The sequence below is a fragment of the Pseudophryne corroboree genome, chromosome 6, assembly GCF_028390025.1.
Source record: "Pseudophryne corroboree isolate aPseCor3 chromosome 6, aPseCor3.hap2, whole genome shotgun sequence".
NCBI classification, from domain to species: domain Eukaryota; kingdom Metazoa; phylum Chordata; class Amphibia; order Anura; family Myobatrachidae; genus Pseudophryne; species Pseudophryne corroboree.
Genome location: NC_086449.1, coordinates 300,689,100 through 300,708,285, shown reverse-complemented (window position 1 = coordinate 300,708,285; position 19,186 = coordinate 300,689,100). Strand labels below are relative to the sequence as shown.

Below are 19,186 nucleotides of genomic sequence, written 5' to 3'. Positions count from 1 at the left end.
TTCGAGGATATTTATGGGTAGTCTGCTCTCCTGTAACGTCCACCGTCCTTGAAACTGATGGTCCTCTAAGACGGCTCCCCAACCTCTGAGACTTTCGTCCGTGGTCAGAATCCTCCAATCCCAAATGCTGAATTTCTTGCCGGCTGCAAGGTTCTTGTGTAACGACCACCATATCAAGGAGACTCGTACCTGCAATTGAAGTCTGATTCTCCGATGGAGAAGCCAGTGCGAGCCTGTTTCCTGAGCAATGAGGCTTATTAGGAATGGTCGGGAATGAAGTCTGCCGTACTGGAGAGCTTCGAACGACGCCACCATCTTCCCGAGAAGTTGTACACAGAGGTGCAGAGAAACAGTCGGCGTCCTTAGTACCTGAGCCACTAATCTCTGTAGGTCCTGGACCTTGTTCTCTGGCAGGAACACACGTAATAGTACCGTGTCCAAGATGAGACCGAGGAATTGAATCCGTTGAGTCGGTATGAGGTTGGACTATTGGAAATTGATAATCCATCCATGTTGAATTAGAAATTGATGTGATGTCTGAACATCCTTGAGCAGTCGATTTTGAGATGGTGCCTTGATCAGGAAATCGTGCAGATAAGGTATAATCGTGACCCCCAAAAGTCTTAGTCCTGCAACCATGATTGCCATGATCTTTGTGAAGATTCTTGGGGCTGATGATAGACCGAACGGCAAGGCCCGGAATTGGTAGTGATCCGCCAGCAGTGCGAACCTTAAGTAAGCCTGGTGAGGAGTCCAGATTGGAATATGCAGATATGCATCTTTTATGTTCATGGATACCATGAACTCGCCCTGTTCTAGGCCTGCAATGACCGATTGGATTTATTCCATCTTGAATTTGTAGACCCTTAAGAACTGGTTGAAAATTTTTAAATTGAGTATTGGTCTGGCTTCGGCACGACAAAAAGATTGGAATAGAACCCCGTTCCTCTCTGAGAAGCGGGAACCGGAATAATGACCTCTGCCTGTAGCAACTTTTGAATTGCTGCCCGTAGTGCCCTTGCTTTTTGAGGGCACTGAGGCAATCCTATCGTAAAAAACTGACTGTGAGGCCTCTGTTGAAATTCCAGTTTGTATCCCTGAGAGATTAAGTTGTTCACCCAAAGTTCTGGTGAGGTTTTGGCCCAGATGTCCTGAAAACGTTCCAGTCGGCCACCCACCAAGGGGGACCCCAGGTGAGCTGGGAGGCCGTCATGCCACGTTCTTGTCAGTAGGTTTATCCTGCTTTCTGGTTGCTGCCTGTGAGCGGCCTCTACCTCTGCCTCCACGTGCTTGTGTACCGAAACCCCTTCCTCGGGCTCGAAAGGACTGTGATCGAAATGAAGTAAATGCAGGTCCTGAATAACCTCTCCTAGTTTGTGGAGAGGTTCTCGTATAAGGAGTAGGCAGAAAAGTGGACTTCCCCGCTGTAGCCTGCGAAATCCACTTGTTTAATTCTGGTTCGAACAGCATTTCACCCCCAAAGGGGATGGATTCTACCGCCTTTTTGGTCTCAGAGTCTCCCTGCCATTCTCTGAGCCATAAAATCCGTCTAGCCGATATGGCCGATGCAGATATGCGCGATGCTATTCTGCTAATATCCTTAGAAGCTTGACATAAGTATGATGCAGATTCCCGAATGTGTTCCGCCAGTTGGGTAATCTCCTAAGCCATTTTCCTCCTCAATAGCTTGTACAATACGGCCGGACCATGCACCCATGGCCTTGTTGACCCAAGCACAGACGATCGCAGGTCTCTGCGCTGCACCAGCTGCAACAAAAATTAACTTTAACGCAGTGTCAACTTTACGGTCTGACGCATCCTTTAAAGTAGTTACGTTAGGAATTGGTAAAATTGTCTTTTTTGACAACCTTCCTGGTGAAGCATCCACTACCGGCGGAGTCTCTTACTTGTCCATTACACCCTTAGGTAGGGGATAAGTTACCTGAAACCGTTTCGGAAATTGAAACAGTTTGTCAGGTTGTTTCCAAGCCTCCTCTATCTGAGATTGGAGGGATTTAGGAATGGGAAACACTGTTGAACGCGGCTTCTGGGATTCGAACAAATCGAAATCTTCTGGCTCCCGTATCTCCTCGTCTTTAAAGCTTAGGATCTTTTACCGCGTCAATTAAGGAGTCTAGACCTGAGATTGCCGAGTCCTCTTCTGGAAAGTCGGCGTCTAGGTTAGGTTCAATTAACTCACCTTCCTCCGTATCAAGAAAAAAAACCTCTTCTGATTCTGGTATCATAGGGAGAGTTCTTTTAACAGCCTTGCGCACACTCGTCTCTGCGTGTGCGGGCGGCGTTAACCTGATAAATTCCTCCATCGTCTTTGAGAATCCCGCAGCCCATTCTGATTGCTGCTTGCGCGATTCTGCGATCTCCATGGAGATTCTATTAGCAAGGTTGTCTTCCCATGCCTTAGCCGGAGCACTGTTCCCAGGTGGAGCGTCCTTGTCTAAGCAGGAGTCGCACACTGCGGAGCTGCCAACCCGCTTGCTCTTCTTTTTACATTTCGTACAAACATAACAGGTCTTTGTTGCCTTAGACATGTTGTTTTGAAAACCCTGTACCAGGGTAGCCCGCCGCGCTTTCACCCTTTAAACTAGGAAGAGAAAGACTGGGAGATGACGGAAGCGAAGGAATTGGATCCGGCTGGAATTACCTGTCCCTTTCGTATATAAAAGGAGCAGGCCAATATCTTTACTTTAATTAAAAAATAAAAATTAATAAATAAAAAAAATAAAACCAGCCGACTCGCAATCCTCACACCCCAACTGTAAATCAGCTATGATGTTAGAGTTGGTATTCGCTTGCTTCCGTGTATTTTCAGCAGGATCTTTGAAACAGAAGTCCCTTGAAAATATAAATTGTTAAAGTTTGAATACTTTTCAGGAGATCCTTGTGTGTGTGTGTGTGTGTGTGTGTGTGTGTATATATATATATATATATATATATATGTGTATATATATATATATATATATATATATGTGTATATATATATATATGTATGTATATATATATATATATATATATATATATATATATGTGTGTATATATATATATATATATATATATGTATATATATGTATATATATGTGTATATATATATATATATATATATATATATATATATATATTATACACCAGCAGAGGGAGCTGTTACCTAACGACCTCTGCATTATTATACTATGCACTATGCAGGCAGTGCAGCAGGGGGAGCGAATTCTTTAATAAACAACCTTCCCCTATGTACTTTACTGGGGGAAGGGGGTGGACCCATCCATTATCTCAGTTTGGCGCCATAATCATTAAATATGGCCCCCACTAAATGTCCTGTAAGACTGTATGGAAGCAGTATGTATTTGCAATTTCTCCTCATAGTATGGATTTTGTGCACTTGCTGTATTGATTTTTAGCCCCCTCCCGCTGGCTGGCGCGCGCTGAGCCTATGTGGTGCTCGGCGAGTGCACTATTTGGCGCGCTCCGGACCCGCTGGCCGGAGCGCGCCGGGACAGTTTCCCGTAGCGGCGCTGTGCTCCGCTTCGGCTGTCAGATCTCAGTCGCTGTGTAGCGCGCCTCTCTGCCGTCTCACCCTGCTACACAGGGATGAAAGGCTGAGTCCCGCGCCGCACTCTGCTCCCGCGCCCGCCGCTGTAGCTGCAAGAGGGGATAAAACGAAGGGAGATAAGTTTACAGCAGCAGATTCTGTTACAGGAGGCAGCATGCTATTAAATAATGGAAGACATCCAAACACAAAAAAATAAAATAAAAAATACATGCAGGACCCTGACTATTTTCTTCGACCAGTACTCACTGTTAGTGGTCTTGGAGGATCTCCTGTGGAGAGATGCAGGTCCCTTCAATAGGGATCTTTGTCTCCAATATATGTGTGTGTGTGTGTGTGGCCTTGTCTCCCTTTTATTAGGTGGAAGCAGCACACTCAATGTAGATTTTAGTCAGGAGCTCAGTGCTCCACCCAGCACAATTTTTCAAACTGAGGGAGGAGGGATGTGAAGGGGGAGGAGCCGGCTGTGCAGACAATACTAATTTTAGATTGTGCCACACCTCCGGTTCAAGGCTTCACACCCCTCTAACCCTACTGTATAGGACTCCAGTGTCCCCTAGTGGATTAAAGAGAAACAGGTTTACAAAGTTGACTGGTTTAAACCAAATGGGTTTTTAAAAAAAAAACAAAAACCTTTTTTTATAATTACACTGTCTACAGGCACGGCACCTTGACTTCTTAAAAAAAAAAGCCTATTATAAGGGAATCCCCCTGGTATAAATCCACATTTTTGTTGCTTGTGGTCTCCATTTGAGTGAGCTGAACCAATGCAGTAAATTCACACGAACAGCTGAGCTATAAGGAGGGTGGGAGATAAGATCAAAGAGGTACTAAGGGATACATTTACTAAGCAGTGATAAGAGCGGAGAAGTGAGCCAGTGGAGAAGTTGCCCATGGCAACCAATCAGCACTGAAATAACATCTTTAATTTGCATACTATAAAATGACAGAGCTGCTGATTGGTTGATGGGGAAGTTTCACTTCTCCGCTCTTATCACTGCTTAGTAAATGTTCCCCTAAGTCTGCCTAGTATCAGCTAAGACTCCACAAACTCTTCCCCTAACAATCCTATAAGGCAGTGAAAACCACAAGTAACAGTCTCAAACTTAAAGGGTAAACACCAACACATTAAAGAGGCAATACACAGACATACCTCATGGTTTAATCGCCTTCATGTTTATTTCAATTCCAAACCTTCAGTTCTTTTGTGATTTTTTTTTTTTTTTTTTTTCTTTTTCTTTTTTTTTCTCTGGAGTGTGCTTTGTATTTGTCTATCTACATATATTTGGATGTCCTAAGAATAATAAGCTGTAAACAAATTTTTATTTAAAGATGTTAGATTAATCATATCAAAGCCTATTAACTGGTTTGTTAGAAAGCATTAAAACATGATTGATCAATGTTTCTAATACATAACAATATTTCCCAGTATAAATATAATAGGCAGGTTTTTTTTTCTTATCCCTGCTGATGATTAGTCTTGGGAAAAAAATACATTAGTCAGTAACGTGAATAAATGTCTCTTGCTCAGAATGCAAAGATGGTCTTTGTCCGTTTATGCTACATCTCACTCTGTGTAATTCCTTGGCTAGACGTGAACGCTTTGTGGCACAAGGCGAAGGCAAGAAACCCTTTACTAAGAACTTCAATGATACAAGAAGAAATGAGGTGGCACAACCTCGAAATGAACCACGGGACTCAGACAGAAGAGATCGTGATGAACGAAGGGCAGTTGTTATAGAAAGAACAGGCACAAACAGAGCTGATGGTCAAAGTCATGATCGGGGAAGGCTTGGTAACCCAGATATGCAACAAGGCCGACATCAAAGAGATGCTCCGGCCAACCCACAACGGGCAGCAAACTGGAAGGGAGATGCTGCAATGGCAGTAGATAAGCGGGAAGCAAGGTACTTTTGTAGCAGTTATTGCTTAGGTCATTATTTTACATAAACCTTGCTCACTTAACAACAATGTTAACAGTGTCTAATTTATAGTTTCATTACATAATATATTGATGCTCAGCTCCATTTCCAGTGTAATTGATAATTTAACTATTTTTTTTGGATCACCAAAGCAGAATTTCTTTATACCTAACCTACTACTGTTCTGTCACTATGCAGAACGGACAGGCCCGGAAGAGATTCATCTGGTCATTCCTCAAGGGGTGGTCATTCCTCAAGGGGTGGTCATTCCTCAAGGGGTGGTCATTCCTCAAGGGGTGGTCATGGTAATCGTGGAGGTAAATCTGGCTACCCTGGAAGAGATGGTGATCGGACAGTAATTGTGGGAGACCGTGGAAGTGGTGGACAAGTAAGTTTCTCTTTATGATAAGCACATGGGAATGACCACTTCCTTTTTATATACAAAATGGGGAAAGGACCACTTCCTTTTTATAAAGTACCAACCAATCAATCCGCTCCTAACTGCCATGTTACAGGCTGAGTTTGAAAAATGACAGAAGCTGATTGGTTGGTAGCTAATCTCTCTCCACTTTCCGTCTCCGAGGCTTTGTACATCTTCCCCCATGGCGGTTATGATTTGAATGTGTACTTTAGTTAAGTGGGTTTAGAAAATATGGAGGCTGTGTATGTTGTACATTTTCTTACCAGTACTTATGCTCTTATAATCGTTTCATGACCAGGGTAATCTGTGTTCCAATAATGGGTTCTGCTTTCATTTCTTGCTATCCTAAATTGAGCATGTGTCCTGTAACATGACTAACGTTGGAAAGCTCTAGTTTTCAAAGCTTTGTTCTTTGTTGTGCAGCATTATAATGAAGGAAGACACCTCCCCCCTGGCCGGGATAATGCTGGCCCAAGAAAGGATTGGCATGGTCCCAGCACACGGGGAAGTGGATACGATGGTAGAAGGATGGCAGATAGTCGCAGTGGTGGCATTATGTCGTCGCATACCAGGTATTTTAACCTATAAATTCATTGTTTTGGGTTTTGTTATTGGAAGTTTTGCAAGGATTTATAAAACCACTAAATATTCTGTACTTCTGTTTTTTTTTTTTTAAATACAATATAGTTATTTTTTTGTTTTTTTTTAATTGACATTTTCCATTCTTAATAGCACTTTAAATATTAAAATCGGTCATTACGACATTTTTTCCCCCCTCCCTTCTCCCCTTTAGTAATGCGCCAATCAACAGAGTTGTGCAGATGCCAGGTGGATCCATACCTCGAGGAAGTGGCTCTGCGTTCAAGTCTTTTAAGGGAGCACCTCCAAGGAGATATTGAGTCTTCTGTTACCTGGTTTTCAAGATAACTTATTCATTTCTTGTAAACTGTACTGAAAGCAACAGGGCCTTTAATAAAGATCTTAGTCCCGCTTCATTTTTTTTTAACCATTTTAATTTGTTTTATGATGTAGGACTTTTTTAAAGGTGGAGTGAACTTCTCTCCAGGACTTCTCTGCCCAAGGGATTAATCTGTAAAATGAGGAGCCAAATTTTGTGGTAATATGGTGCAAAATGCCTTACAGTGCAATGAGTACCTGCAAGCAGGAAATGCCCAGGTTCACTTACCAAGAAGTGTTCATGGGCTTTCAGTTTGGGACTAGCTCAGTGCAGACCCTGTAAATGTTTGTAATTTTCTCACATGTAAGGATTGGATAGTCCTAAATATATTATTTTGAGCTTCCAGCTAGCTCAGCTTGGTTCATGTGTTTCATGATGACCCAAGCTGGTTACAACAGAGTAAGTTGGTCTTTATAAATACAGATGGTGAAAGCTGCAAAACCCCTTTCTTGATCTAGGTAATCTTACCACCTATAGATCACACTTTGTACAGTATGATCTCAAAGAAAAAATTCAACTTGCATATGTACTTGTAATGGCTGGTAAGAGTTTATGTAAAAAAAAAATTACAAATGCAGCTTGGGCCATCTGTTTTGTATGGTGGATAGGACTCGGTCTGCATTTTTTAAATTTGCTTAGCTATATAAACAATGTGCAGCAGACTTGCACCCAACCCGACCTTGCCCCCTAGCCTACTTAAGATTGTTCATACTAGGCTAGATGTCTGGTATAGGGCTTTGTGTTGAAGTTGTAGTATATAGTTTTATTTTGTTGTTAATGTTTTGGAACTCAAACCAGATAGCCTCTCAAGATTATAGAATATCTTTTTTTTTTTTTTATTGTTTTTATTTTTATGACCTTTTGTCTGGAAAGTCGAGTACCTGTGCTGTGTTCGTGAATACTGGCCACAAAGTTGTGTTTTTTTTTCTGTCTTGTACACTTTTTAGGTGGTTTAAATAAAAAATAAAATAAAAAATAGTGTTTTATTACTACTTGCATGAACTATAACACAGTACACATCCAAAAAAAATTGCCTGGGAGTATAGAAATTGCCTGAAACTGGGAGTATAGGGTAGTTTCTGCACAGAAACTATTTACCGGTCTTCTCTATATTTGATTACAATTGCAAAGATTAGGCTAAAGCTTAGCTTGGTGAGTGAATCCCCTTGTGGTGGTCTTTTGTTTTAAGTGAACGCAAGAGTACTGTTTCTGATTGCTACACTCACACTGTATAAATCTGCTTTGGGGGACTGATAAGATGACGCTATTGATGTGGGGGTATAGGTGTTAATGACTGGAGGTGTCAATATTTTAGCCCTGCATATACAAGATGACTTGGGAAAAAGGTGGCTTACTACCCCCTCCCCCTGTAGTGCCTAGCTTCTAAGGGGGCGAAAAGGGGTAAAGTGTACCACCCAGCAAACTTTTGCCTGGGTGTAACCGGCTATAGCAGCTAATTTTGTATATATTTATTTTTTAGATTCTTTAAATGGGTGAGTTGTCATACCTCAAATATTTTTTGGTTTGGGGTTATAAAGTTCATTTACACTCTTGGGAATCTGATTAGATCATTTTTGCTACCAGTCCCATATCCAAAATGCCTGGGACCAGAAGTATTTTAAGTATTGGATTTTTCTGCATTTTGGAATAATTGCATACCATAATGAAATATCGTGGGGATGGGACTTAAGTCTAAGCATAGAATGCATTTATGCTTCATATACACTTTATACACACAGCCTGAAGGTAATTTTAGCCAATATTTTAATTTGCGCATTAAACAAAGTTTGTGTAAATACACCATTTATGTTTCATAGACGCCTTATACACACAGCCTGAAGGTCATTTAATACAATATTTCTCTAACGTCCTAGTGGATGCTGGGGACTCCGTAAGGACCATGGGGAATAGACGGGCTCCGCAGGAGACAGGGCACTTTAAGAAAGAATTTGGATACTGGTGTGCTCTGGCTCCTCCCTCTATGTCCCTCCTCCAGACCTCAGTTTGATTCTGTGCCCGGACGAGCTGGGTGCTACTTAGTGAGCTCTCCTTAGCTTGCTAAAAAGAAAGTATTTTTGTTAGGTTTTTTATTTTTAGAGAGATCTGCTGGCAACAGACTCTGCTACGTGGGACTGAGGGGAGAGAAGCAGCCCTACTCACTGAAGATAGGTCCTGCTTCTTAGGCTACTGGACACCATTAGCTCCAGAGGGATCGTACACAGGATCGCACCCTTGTTCGTCCGATCCCGGAGCCGCGCCGCCTTCCCCCTCGCAGAGCCAGAAGACAGAAGCCGGTGACAAAAGCAAGAAGACTTCGAAATCGGCGGCAGAAGACTCCAGTCTTCAATGGCGCACAGCACTGCAGCTGTGCGCCATTGCTCCCACACTAAACCCACATACTCCGGTCACTGTAGGGTGCAGGGCGGGCGGGGGGGGGGTGCCCTGGGCAGCAATTAGAGACCTCTTGGCAAAAGTGGGCATATATACAGTTGGGCACTGTATATATGCATGGGCCCCCGCCATATTTTTACACAAACGCGGGACAGAAGCCCGCCGATGAGGGGGCGGGGCTTCTTCCTCAGCACTCACCAGCGCCATTTTCTTTCCACAGCTCCGCTGAGAGGAAGCTCCCCAGGCTCTCCCCTGCAGAATCACGGTAGAAGAGGGTAAAAAGAGAGGGGGGGGGGGGGGGGGCACATAAATTTGGCGCAAAAACAGTATATACAGCAGCTACTGGGTTAACACTAAGTTACTGTGTGATTCCTGGGACATATAGCGCTGGGGTGTGTGCTGGCATGCTCTCTCTCTGTCTCTCCAAAAGGCCTTGTGGGGGAACTGTCTTCAAATAGAGCATCCCCTGTGTGTGTGTGGTGTGTCGGTATGCTTGTGTCGGCATGTTTGACGAAGAAGGCTATGTGGAAGCAGAGCGGCAACAAATGAATGTGGGGTCGCCGCCGACACCCGATTGGATGGATATGTGGAAGGTTTTAAATGATAATGTTACTTCCTTGCATAAAAGGTTGGATAAAGCTGAAGCCTTGGGACAGCCGGTGTCTCAGCCCATGCCTGATCCTATGTCGCAGAGGCCGTCAGGGTCTCGGAAGCGCCCACTATCCCAAATTGTTGACACAGATATCGACACGGATTCTGACTCCAGTGTCTATGGCGATGATGCAAAGTTACAGCCTAAAATGGCTAAAGCCATCCGCTACATGATTATAGCAATGAAGGATGTATTGCACATATCAGAGGTAAACCCTGTCCCTGACAAGAGGGTTTATATGTATGGGGAAAAAAGGCAAGAGGTGACCTTTCCCCCTTCACATGAGTTGTGTGAAAAGGCTTGGGAATCTCCAGATAGAAAACTGCAGATTTCCAAACGGATGCTTATGGCGTATCCTTTCCTGCCAACGGACAGTTTACGCTGGGAATCCTCCCCTAGGGTAGACAAAGCTTTAACACGCTTATCCAAGAGGGCAGCCCTGCCGTCACAGGATACGGCCACCCTAAAAGATGCTGCGGATAGAAAGCAGGAGGGTATCCTGAAGTCCATTTATACACATTCAGGTACATTACTAAGGCCGGCGATTGCATCGGCCTGGATGTGTAGTGCTGTAGCAGCATGGACAGATACCTTATCTGAGGAACTTGATACCTTGGACAAGGATACTATATTACTGACCCTGGGGTATATAAAAGATGCTGTCCTATATGAGAGATGCTCAAAGAGACATTAGCCTACTGGGCTCTAGAATAAATGCAATGTCGATTTCTGCCAGAAGGGTCCTGTGGACTCGGCAATGGACAGGCGATGCCGACTCAAAAAGGCACATGGAGGTTTTACCTTAGAAGGGTGAGGAATTGTTTGGGGACTGTCTCTCGGACCTGGTCTCCACAGCTACGGCTGGAAAGTAAAAATTTTTGCCATATGTTCCCTCACAACCTAAGAAAGCACCGTATTACCAAATGCAGTCCTTATGATCACAAAAAGGCAAGAAAGTCCGAGGTGTGTCCTTTCTTGCCAGAGGCAGGGGTAGAGGAAAGAAGCTGCACAATACATCTAGTTCCCAGGAACAGAAGTCCTCCCCGGCTTCCACTAAATCACCCGCATGACGCTGGGACTCCACAGGCGGAGCTAGGCCCGGTGGGGGCGCGTCTCCGAAATTTCAGTCACAAGTGGGTTCACTCCCAGGTGGATCCCTGGGCTATAGAGATTGTGTCTCAGGGATACAAGCTGGAATTCGAAGAGATGCCCCCTCACCGTTACCTCAAATCGGCCCTGCCAGCTTCCCCCTTAGAGAGGGAAATAGTGTTAGCTGCAATTCACAAATTGTATCTTCAGCAGGTGGTGGTACAGGTTCCCCTCCAACAGGGAAGGGGTTACTATTCGACCATGTTTGTGGTACCGAAACCGGATGGTTCGGTCAGACCCATATTGAATTTAAAATCCCTGAACATATACCTGAAAAGGTTCAAGTTCAAGATGGAATCGCTCAGAGCGGTCATCGTAAGCCTGGATTTTATGGTGTCTCTGGACATAAAGGATGCTTACCTTCATGTCCCCATTTATCCACCTCATCAGGCGTACCTCAGATTTGTGGTACAGGATTGTCATTACCAATTTCAGACGTTGCCGTTTGGTCTCTCCACGGCACCGAGAATATTTACCAAGGTAATGGCGGAAATGATGGTGCTGCTGCGACGGCAAGGAGTCACAATTATCCCATACTTGGACGATCTCCTCATAAAGGCGAGGTCCAGAGAGCAGTTGCTGATCAGCGTGGCACGCTCTCCGGAAGTGTTACAACAGCACGGCTGGATTCTAAATATTCCAAAATCGCAGTTGATTCCTACGACTCGTCTGCCCTTCCTGGGCATGATTCTGGACACAGGCCAGAAGATGGTTTATCTCCCGATGGAGAAGGCTCAGGAGCACATGACACTGGTCAGAGACCTATTAAAACCAAAACAGGTGTTGGTGCATCACTGCACGCGAGTCCTGGGAAAGATGGTGGCATCATACGAGGCCATTCCCTTCGGCAGGTTCCATGCGAGGACCTTTCAATGGGATCTGTTGGACAAGTGGTCCGGATCACATCTACAAATGCATCGGTTAATCACCCTATCCCCCAGGGCCAGGGTGTCTCTCCTGTGGTGGCTGCAGAGTGCTCACCTTCTCGAGGGCCGCAGATTCGGCATTCAGGACAGGGTCCTGGTGACCACGGACGCAAGCCTCCGAGGGTGGGGAGCAGTCACACAGGGAAGAAGTTTCCAAGGTCTGTGGTCAAGTCAGGAGACTTGCCTTCACATCAACATCCTGGAACTAAGGGCAATATACAACGCCCTACGTCAAGCGGAGACCCTGCTTCGCGACCGACCGGTGCTGATTCAGTCAGACAACATCACCGCAGTGGCTCATGTAAACCGCCAAGGCGGCACAAGGACCAGGGTGGCGATGGCGGAAGCCACCAGAATTCTTCGCTGGGCGGAGAATCACGTAAGTGCACTGTCAGCAGTGTTCATTCCGGGAGTGGACAACTGGGAAGCAGACTTCCTCAGCAGGCACGACCTCCACCCGGGAGAGTGGGACTTCATCAAGAAGTCTTCACGCAGATTGCAAGTCGGTGGGAACTGCCACAAGTAGACATGATGGCATCCCGCCTCAACAAAAAGCTACAGAGGTATTGCGCCAGGTCAAGAGACCCTCAGGCGATAGCTGTGGACGCACTAGTGACACCGTGGGTGTTCCAGTCGGTCTATGTATTTCTTTTTCATCCACTAGGGGTCACTGGAGTACTCTTGGGATATGGACGGCTTCCGCAGGAAACAGGGCACTGAATATTTAAATTTAGAACTCTCCACCCCTCCATATACCAGAGTACCTCAGTGTTTTTTCTGTGCTCATGCACTAACAAGTATAATAGGCTGCATGACAGGCTGCCAGATTTCATAGGCACCATAGGTTGTATTAATAGACTATTGAGCCTATATTAAACACAGGAGGCATGTATTGTAACCTGACCTGTGATTATCACTGTAAGCATGGCATGGGGGCCATTTTAACCATGCTTCCTGTTTCTTCCTGTTTGTAATTCCAGAACGTTCCTGTCCTACATCTCTACTCCACCGGCGGCGCAGGGGTGTTAGTGGGAATTTTTGGTTCAGGTTTTATATAGGCTGGCCATGTGAACTGCACTTCGACCTTATATATATTTCTCTGACGTCCTAAGTGGATGCTGGGACTCAGTAAGGACCATGGGGAATAGCGGCTCCGCAGGAGACTGGGCACAACTAAAAGAAAGCTTTTGACTAACTGGTGTGCACTGGCTCCTCCCACTATGACCCTTCTCCAGACTTCAGTTAGAATCTTGTGCCCGGCTGAGCTGGATGCACACTAGGGGCTCTCCTGAGCTCCTAGAAAGAAAGTATATTTAGGTTTTTTATTTTACAGTGAGATCTGCTGGCAACAGACTCACTGCAGCGAGGGACTAAGGGGAGAAGAAGCGAACCTACCTGACTGGAGGTAGCTTGGGCTTCTTAGGCTACTGGACACCATTAGCTCCAGAGGGATCGAACACAGGACCCGACCTCGATCGTTCGGTCCCGGAGCCGCGCCGCCGGCCCCCTTACAGAGCCAGAAGCAAGAAGTGTTCCGGAAAATCGGCAGCAGAAGACTTTGCTCCATTGCTCCTCATGCACACCTCACACTCCGGTCACTGATGGGTGCAGGGCGCCCTGAGGGCAATATAATACACCTTGGCTGGCAAATCTACACCATATATAGTCAGGAAGGCTATATAGGTGTAAAAATACCCCTGCCAGAATTCCAGAAAAAGCGGGAGAAGTCCGCCGGAAAAGGGGCGGGGCTATCGCCCTCAGCACACTGGCGCCATTTTTCCCTCACCGCTCCGCTGGAAGGACGCTCCCTGGCTCTCCCCTGCAGTGTCAAGCTACATAAGGGTAAAAAAGAGGGGGGGCACTAAATTTAGGCGCAGTATATATAATATAAGCAGCTATAAGGGAAAAAACACTCATTTATAGTGGGATCCCTGTTATATAGCGCTCTGGTGTGTGCTGGCATACTCTCTCTCTCTGTCTCCCCAAAGGGCTTTGTGGGGTCCTGTCCTCTGTCAGAGCATTCCCTGTGTGTATGCGGTGTGTCGGTACGGCTGTGTCGACATGTTTGATGAGGAGGCTTATGTGGAGGCTGAGCAGATGCCTATAAATGTGATGTCACCCCCCGCGGATCCGACACCTGAGTGGATGGTTATGTGGAAGGAACTACGTGACAGTGTCGACCCCTTACATAAAAGGTTTGACAACATACCAAATATGGGACAGCCGGCTTCTCAGCCTGTGCCTGCCCAGGCGTCTCAAAAGCCATCAGGGGCTCTAAAACGCCCGCTACCTCAGATGGCAGACACAGATGTCGACACGGATACTGACTCCAGTGTCGACGACGATGAGACTAATGTAACTTCCAATAGGGCCACACATTACATGATTGAGGCAATGAAAAATGTGTTGCACATTTCTGATGTTACCCCCGGTACCACAAAAAAGGGTATTATGTTTGGAGAGAAACTACCAGTAGTTTTTCCTCCATCTGAGGAATTAAATGAATTGTGTGAAGAAGCGTGGGCTTCCCCCGATAAGATACTAGTAATTTCTAAAAGGTTACTAACGACATACCCTTTCCTGCCAGAGGATAGGTCACGTTGGGAAACATCCCCTAGGGTGGATAAAGCGCTCACACGCTTGTCAAAATAGGTGGCACTACCGTCTCCGGATACGGCCGCCCTAAAGGAACCTGCTGATAGAAAGCAGGAGGCTATCCTGAAGTCTGTATATATACACACACAGGTATTAAACTGAGACCAGCTATTGCTTCAGCATGGATGTGCAGTGCTGCAGCTGCGTGGTCAGATTCCTTGTCGGAAAATATTGATACCCTAGACAGGGACACTATATTGCTAACCGTAGAGCATATTAAAGACGCAGTCTTATACATGAGAGATGCACAGAGGAATATTTACCGGCTGGCATCTAAAATAAGTGCAATGTCAATTTCTGCCAGTAGAGGGTTATGGACTCGGCAGTGGACAGGTGATGCAGACTCAAAAAGGCACATGGAAGTTTTGCCTTATAAAGGTGAGGAGTTGTTCGGGGATGGTCTTTCGGACCTAGTTTCCACAGCAACTGCTGGGAAGTCTGCATTTTTACCCCATGTTCCCTCACAGCCAAAGAAAGCACCGTATTATCAGGTACAGTCCTTTCGGCCCCATAAGGGCAAGCGGGTTAAAGGCGCGTCCTTTCTGCGCAGAGGTAGAGGGAAAAAGCTGCAGCATACAGCCAGTTCCCAGGAGCAAAAGTCCTCCCCCGCTTCCTCTAAGTCCACCGCATGACGCTGGGGCTCCACAGGCGGAGCCAGGTACGGTGGGGGCCCGTCTCAAAAATGTCAGCGATCAGTGGGCTCGCTCACGGGTGGATCCCTGGATCTTTCAAGTAGTATCTCAGGGGTACAAACTGGAATTCGAGACGTCCCCCCCCCCCCCCCCCCCCCCGCCGCCGTTTCCTCAAATCTGCCTTGCCAACAATTCCCTCAGGCAGGGAGGCAGTGATAGAGGCAATTCACAAGGGCGGTTATTGCAAGCCTGGACGAGGGGGATTACATGGTATCACTGGACATCAAGGATGCTTACCTGCATGTCCCCATTTACCATCCTCACCAGGAGTACCTCAGATTTGTGGTACAGGATTGTCATTACCAATTCCAGACGTTGCCGTTCGGTCTATCCACGGCTCCGAGGGTCTTTACCAAGGTAATGGCCGAAATGATGATACTCCTTCGAAAGAAGGGAGTTTTAATTATCCCGTACTTGGACGATCTCCTGATAAAGGCGAGGTCCAGGGAGCAGTTGTTGGTTGGGGTAGCACTATCTCGGGAGATGCTACAACAGCACGGCTGGATTCTAAGTATTCCAAAGTCACAGCTGGTCCCTACGACACGTCTACTGTTCCTGGGGATGGTTCTGGACACAGAACAGAAAAAATGTTTTTCCCGGAGGAGAAGGCCAAGGAGCTGTCATCTCTAGTCAGAGGCCTCCTAAAACCAAAACAGGTGTCGGTGCATCACTGCACGCGGATCCTGGGAAAGATGGTAGCTTCCTACGAAGCAATTCCATTCGGCAGGTTCCATGCAAGAACCTTTCAGTGGGACCTGTTGGACAAGTGGTCCGGATCGCATCTTCAGATGCATCGGCTGATAACCCTGTCTCCAAGGACAAGGGTGTCTCTGCTGTGGTGGCTGCAGAGTGCTCATCTTCAAGAGGGCCGCAGATTCGGCATACAGGACTGGGTCCTGGTGACCACGGATGCCAGCCTTCGAGGCTGGGGGGCAGTCACACAGGGAAGAAACTTCCAAGGACTATGGTCAAGTCAGGAGACTTCCCTACACATAAATATTCTGGAACTGAGGGCCATTTACAATGCCCTAAGTCAGGCAAAACCCCTGCTTCAAAACCAGCCGGTACTGATCCAGTCAGACAACATCACAGCGGTCGCCCATGTAAACCGACAGGGCGGCACGAGAAGCAGGACGGCGATGGCAGAAGCCACAAGGATTCTCCGATGGGCGGAAAATCACGTGTTAGCACTGTCAGCAGTGTTCATTCCGGGAGTGGACAACTGGGAAGCAGACTTCCTCAGCAGGCACGACCTCCACCCGGGAGAGTGGGGACTTCATCCAGAAGTCTTCCAACTGATTGTAAACCGTTGGGAAAGGCCACAGGTGGACATGATGGCGTCCCGCCTAAACAAAAAGCTAGAAAGATATTGCGCCAGGTCAAGGGACCCGCAGGCGATAGCTGTGTACGCTCTAGTGACACCGTGGGTGTACCGGTCGGTTTATGTGTTCCCTCCTCTTCCTCTCATACCAAAGGTACTGAGAATAATAAGGAGAAGAGGAGTAAGAACTATACTCATTGTTCCGGATTGGCCAAGAAGAGCTTGGTATCCGTAACTTCAAGAAATGATCTCAGAGGACCCATGGCCTCTGCCGCTCAGACAGGACCTGCTGCAGCAGGGGCCCTGTCTGTTCGAAGACTTACTGCGGCTGCGTTTGACGGCATGGCGGTTGAACACGGGATCCTGAAGGAAAAGGGCATTCCGGAGGCATATGGCGAAAATATGTTGCGTGGTGTGAGGCCAGGAAGGCCCCACCGGAGGAATTTCAGCTGGGCCGTTTCCTGCACTTCCTACAGTCAGGGGTGACTATGGGCCTAAAATTGGGTTCCATTAAGGTCCAGATTTCGGCTCTATCGATTTTCTTCCAGAGAGAGCTGGCTTCACTACCTGAAGTTCAAACTTTTGTTAAGGGAGTGCTGCATATTCAGCCCCCTTTTGTGCCTCCAGTGGCACCTTGGGATCTCAACGTGGTGTTGGATTTCCTAAAGTCACATTGGTTTGAGCCACCTAAAACCGTGGAATTGAAGTATCTCACGTGGAAAGTGGTCATGTTGTTGGCCTTGGCTTCGGCCAGGCGTGTATCAGAATTGGCGGCTTTGTCATGTAAAAGCCCTTATCTGATTTTCCATATGGATAGGGCAGAATTGAGGACTCGTCCCCAATTTCTCCCTAAGGTGGTATCAGCCTTTCATCTGAACCAACCTATCGTGGTGCCTGCGGCTACTAAAGACTTGGAGGCTTCCAAGTTGTTGGACGTAGTCAGGGCCCTGAAAATTTGTTTCCAGGACAGCTGGAGTCAGAAAGACTGACTCGCTATTTATCCTGTATGCGCCCAACAAGTTGGGTGCACCGGCTTCAAAGCAGACTATTGCTCGTTGGATCTGTAGTACGATTCAGCTTGCACATTCTGCGGCTGGACTGCCGCATCCTAAATCAGTGAAAGCCCATTACACGAGGAAGGTGGGCTCTTCTTGGGCGGCTGCCCGAGGGGTCTCGGCTCTACAACTTTGCTGAGCAGCTACTTGGTCGGGGTCAAACACATTTGCTAAATTCTACAAGTTTGACACCCTGGCTGAGGAGGATCTAGAGTTTGCCCATTCGGTACTGCAGAGTCATCCGCACTCTCCCGCCCGTTTGGGAGCTTTGCTATAATCCCCATGGTCCTTACGGAGTCCCAGCATCCACTTAGGACGTCAGAGAAAATAAGAATTTACTCACCGGTAATTCTATTTCTCGTATTCCGTAGTGGATGCTGGGCGCCCATCCCAAGTGCGAATTCTCTGCAATACTTGTATATAGTTATTGTTTAACTAAAGGGTTATTGTTGAGCCATCTGTTGAGAGGCTCAGTTGTTATCATACTGTTAACTGGGTATTGTATCACGAGTTATACGGTGTGATTGGTGTGGCTGGTATGAGTCTTACCCGGCATTCAAAATCCTTCCTTATTGTGTCAGCTCTTCCGTGCACAGTATCCTAACTGAAGTCTGGAGGAGGGTCATGGTGGGAGGAGCCAGTGCACACCAGTTAGTCAAAAGCTTTCTTTTAGTTGTGCCCAGTCTCCTGCGGAGCCTCTATTCCCCATGGTCCTTACGGAGTCCCCAGCATCCACTATGGACTACGAGAAATAGAATTACCGGTGAGTAAATTCTTATTATTTCTCTGACATCCTAGTGGATGCTGAGTACTCCGTAAGGACCATGGGGAATAGACGGGCTCCGCAGGAGACTGGGCACTCTAAAAGAAAGATTAGGTACTATCTGGTGTTCACTGGCTCCTCCCTCTATGCCCCTCCTCCAGACCTCAGTTAGAATCTGTGCCCGGCTCGATCTGGTTGCACACTAGGGGCTCTCCTGAGCTGCTAGTAAAGAAAGTATTTGTTAGGTTTTTTATTTTCAGTGAGATTTGCTGGCAACACTCACTGCTACGAGGGACTTAGGGGAGAGAAGCGAACCTACCTGCTTGCAGCTAGCTTGGGCTTCTAGGCTACTGGACACCATTAGCTCCAGAGGGATCGAACACAGGCCTAGCCTCGGTCGTCCGGTCCCGAAGCCGCGCCGCCGTCCCCCTTCCAGAGCCAGAAGCAAGAAGAACATCCTGGAAATCGGCGGCTGAAGACTCCGGTCTTCATTAAAGTAGCGCACAGCACTGCAGCTGTGCGCCATTGCTCCCTATGCACACCACATACTCCGGTCACTGATGGGTGCAGGGCGCTGGGGGGGGGGGGGGGGCATAATATAGTCTAAAATACTATATGTGCAAAAATCCCCTGCCATAATATTAATATAAGAGCGGGAGAAGTCTGTCGTGAAGGGGGCGGGGCTATCTCCCTCAGCACACTGGCGCCATTTCCTC

General features: G+C 46.8%; 1 protein-coding gene across 5 annotated transcripts in view; it reads left to right on the top strand.

Annotated features, from left to right (window-relative positions):
• SLTM (SAFB like transcription modulator) overlaps positions 1 to 6,903 on the top strand; it is a 312,645-nt gene extending 305,742 nt beyond the window's left edge. For all 5 annotated transcript variants that reach the window (XM_063926177.1, XM_063926176.1, XM_063926179.1 and 2 more), the window contains 4 exons: positions 5,158 to 5,472; positions 5,686 to 5,875; positions 6,332 to 6,480; positions 6,702 to 6,903. In XM_063926177.1, coding sequence (XP_063782247.1) covers positions 5,158 to 5,472; positions 5,686 to 5,875; positions 6,332 to 6,480; positions 6,702 to 6,807 — 760 coding nt within the window. In that variant the 3' untranslated portion in view covers positions 6,808 to 6,903. The remainder of the gene's footprint in view (positions 1 to 5,157; positions 5,473 to 5,685; positions 5,876 to 6,331; positions 6,481 to 6,701) is intronic.
• Positions 6,904 to 19,186: the final 12,283 nt, after the last annotated feature.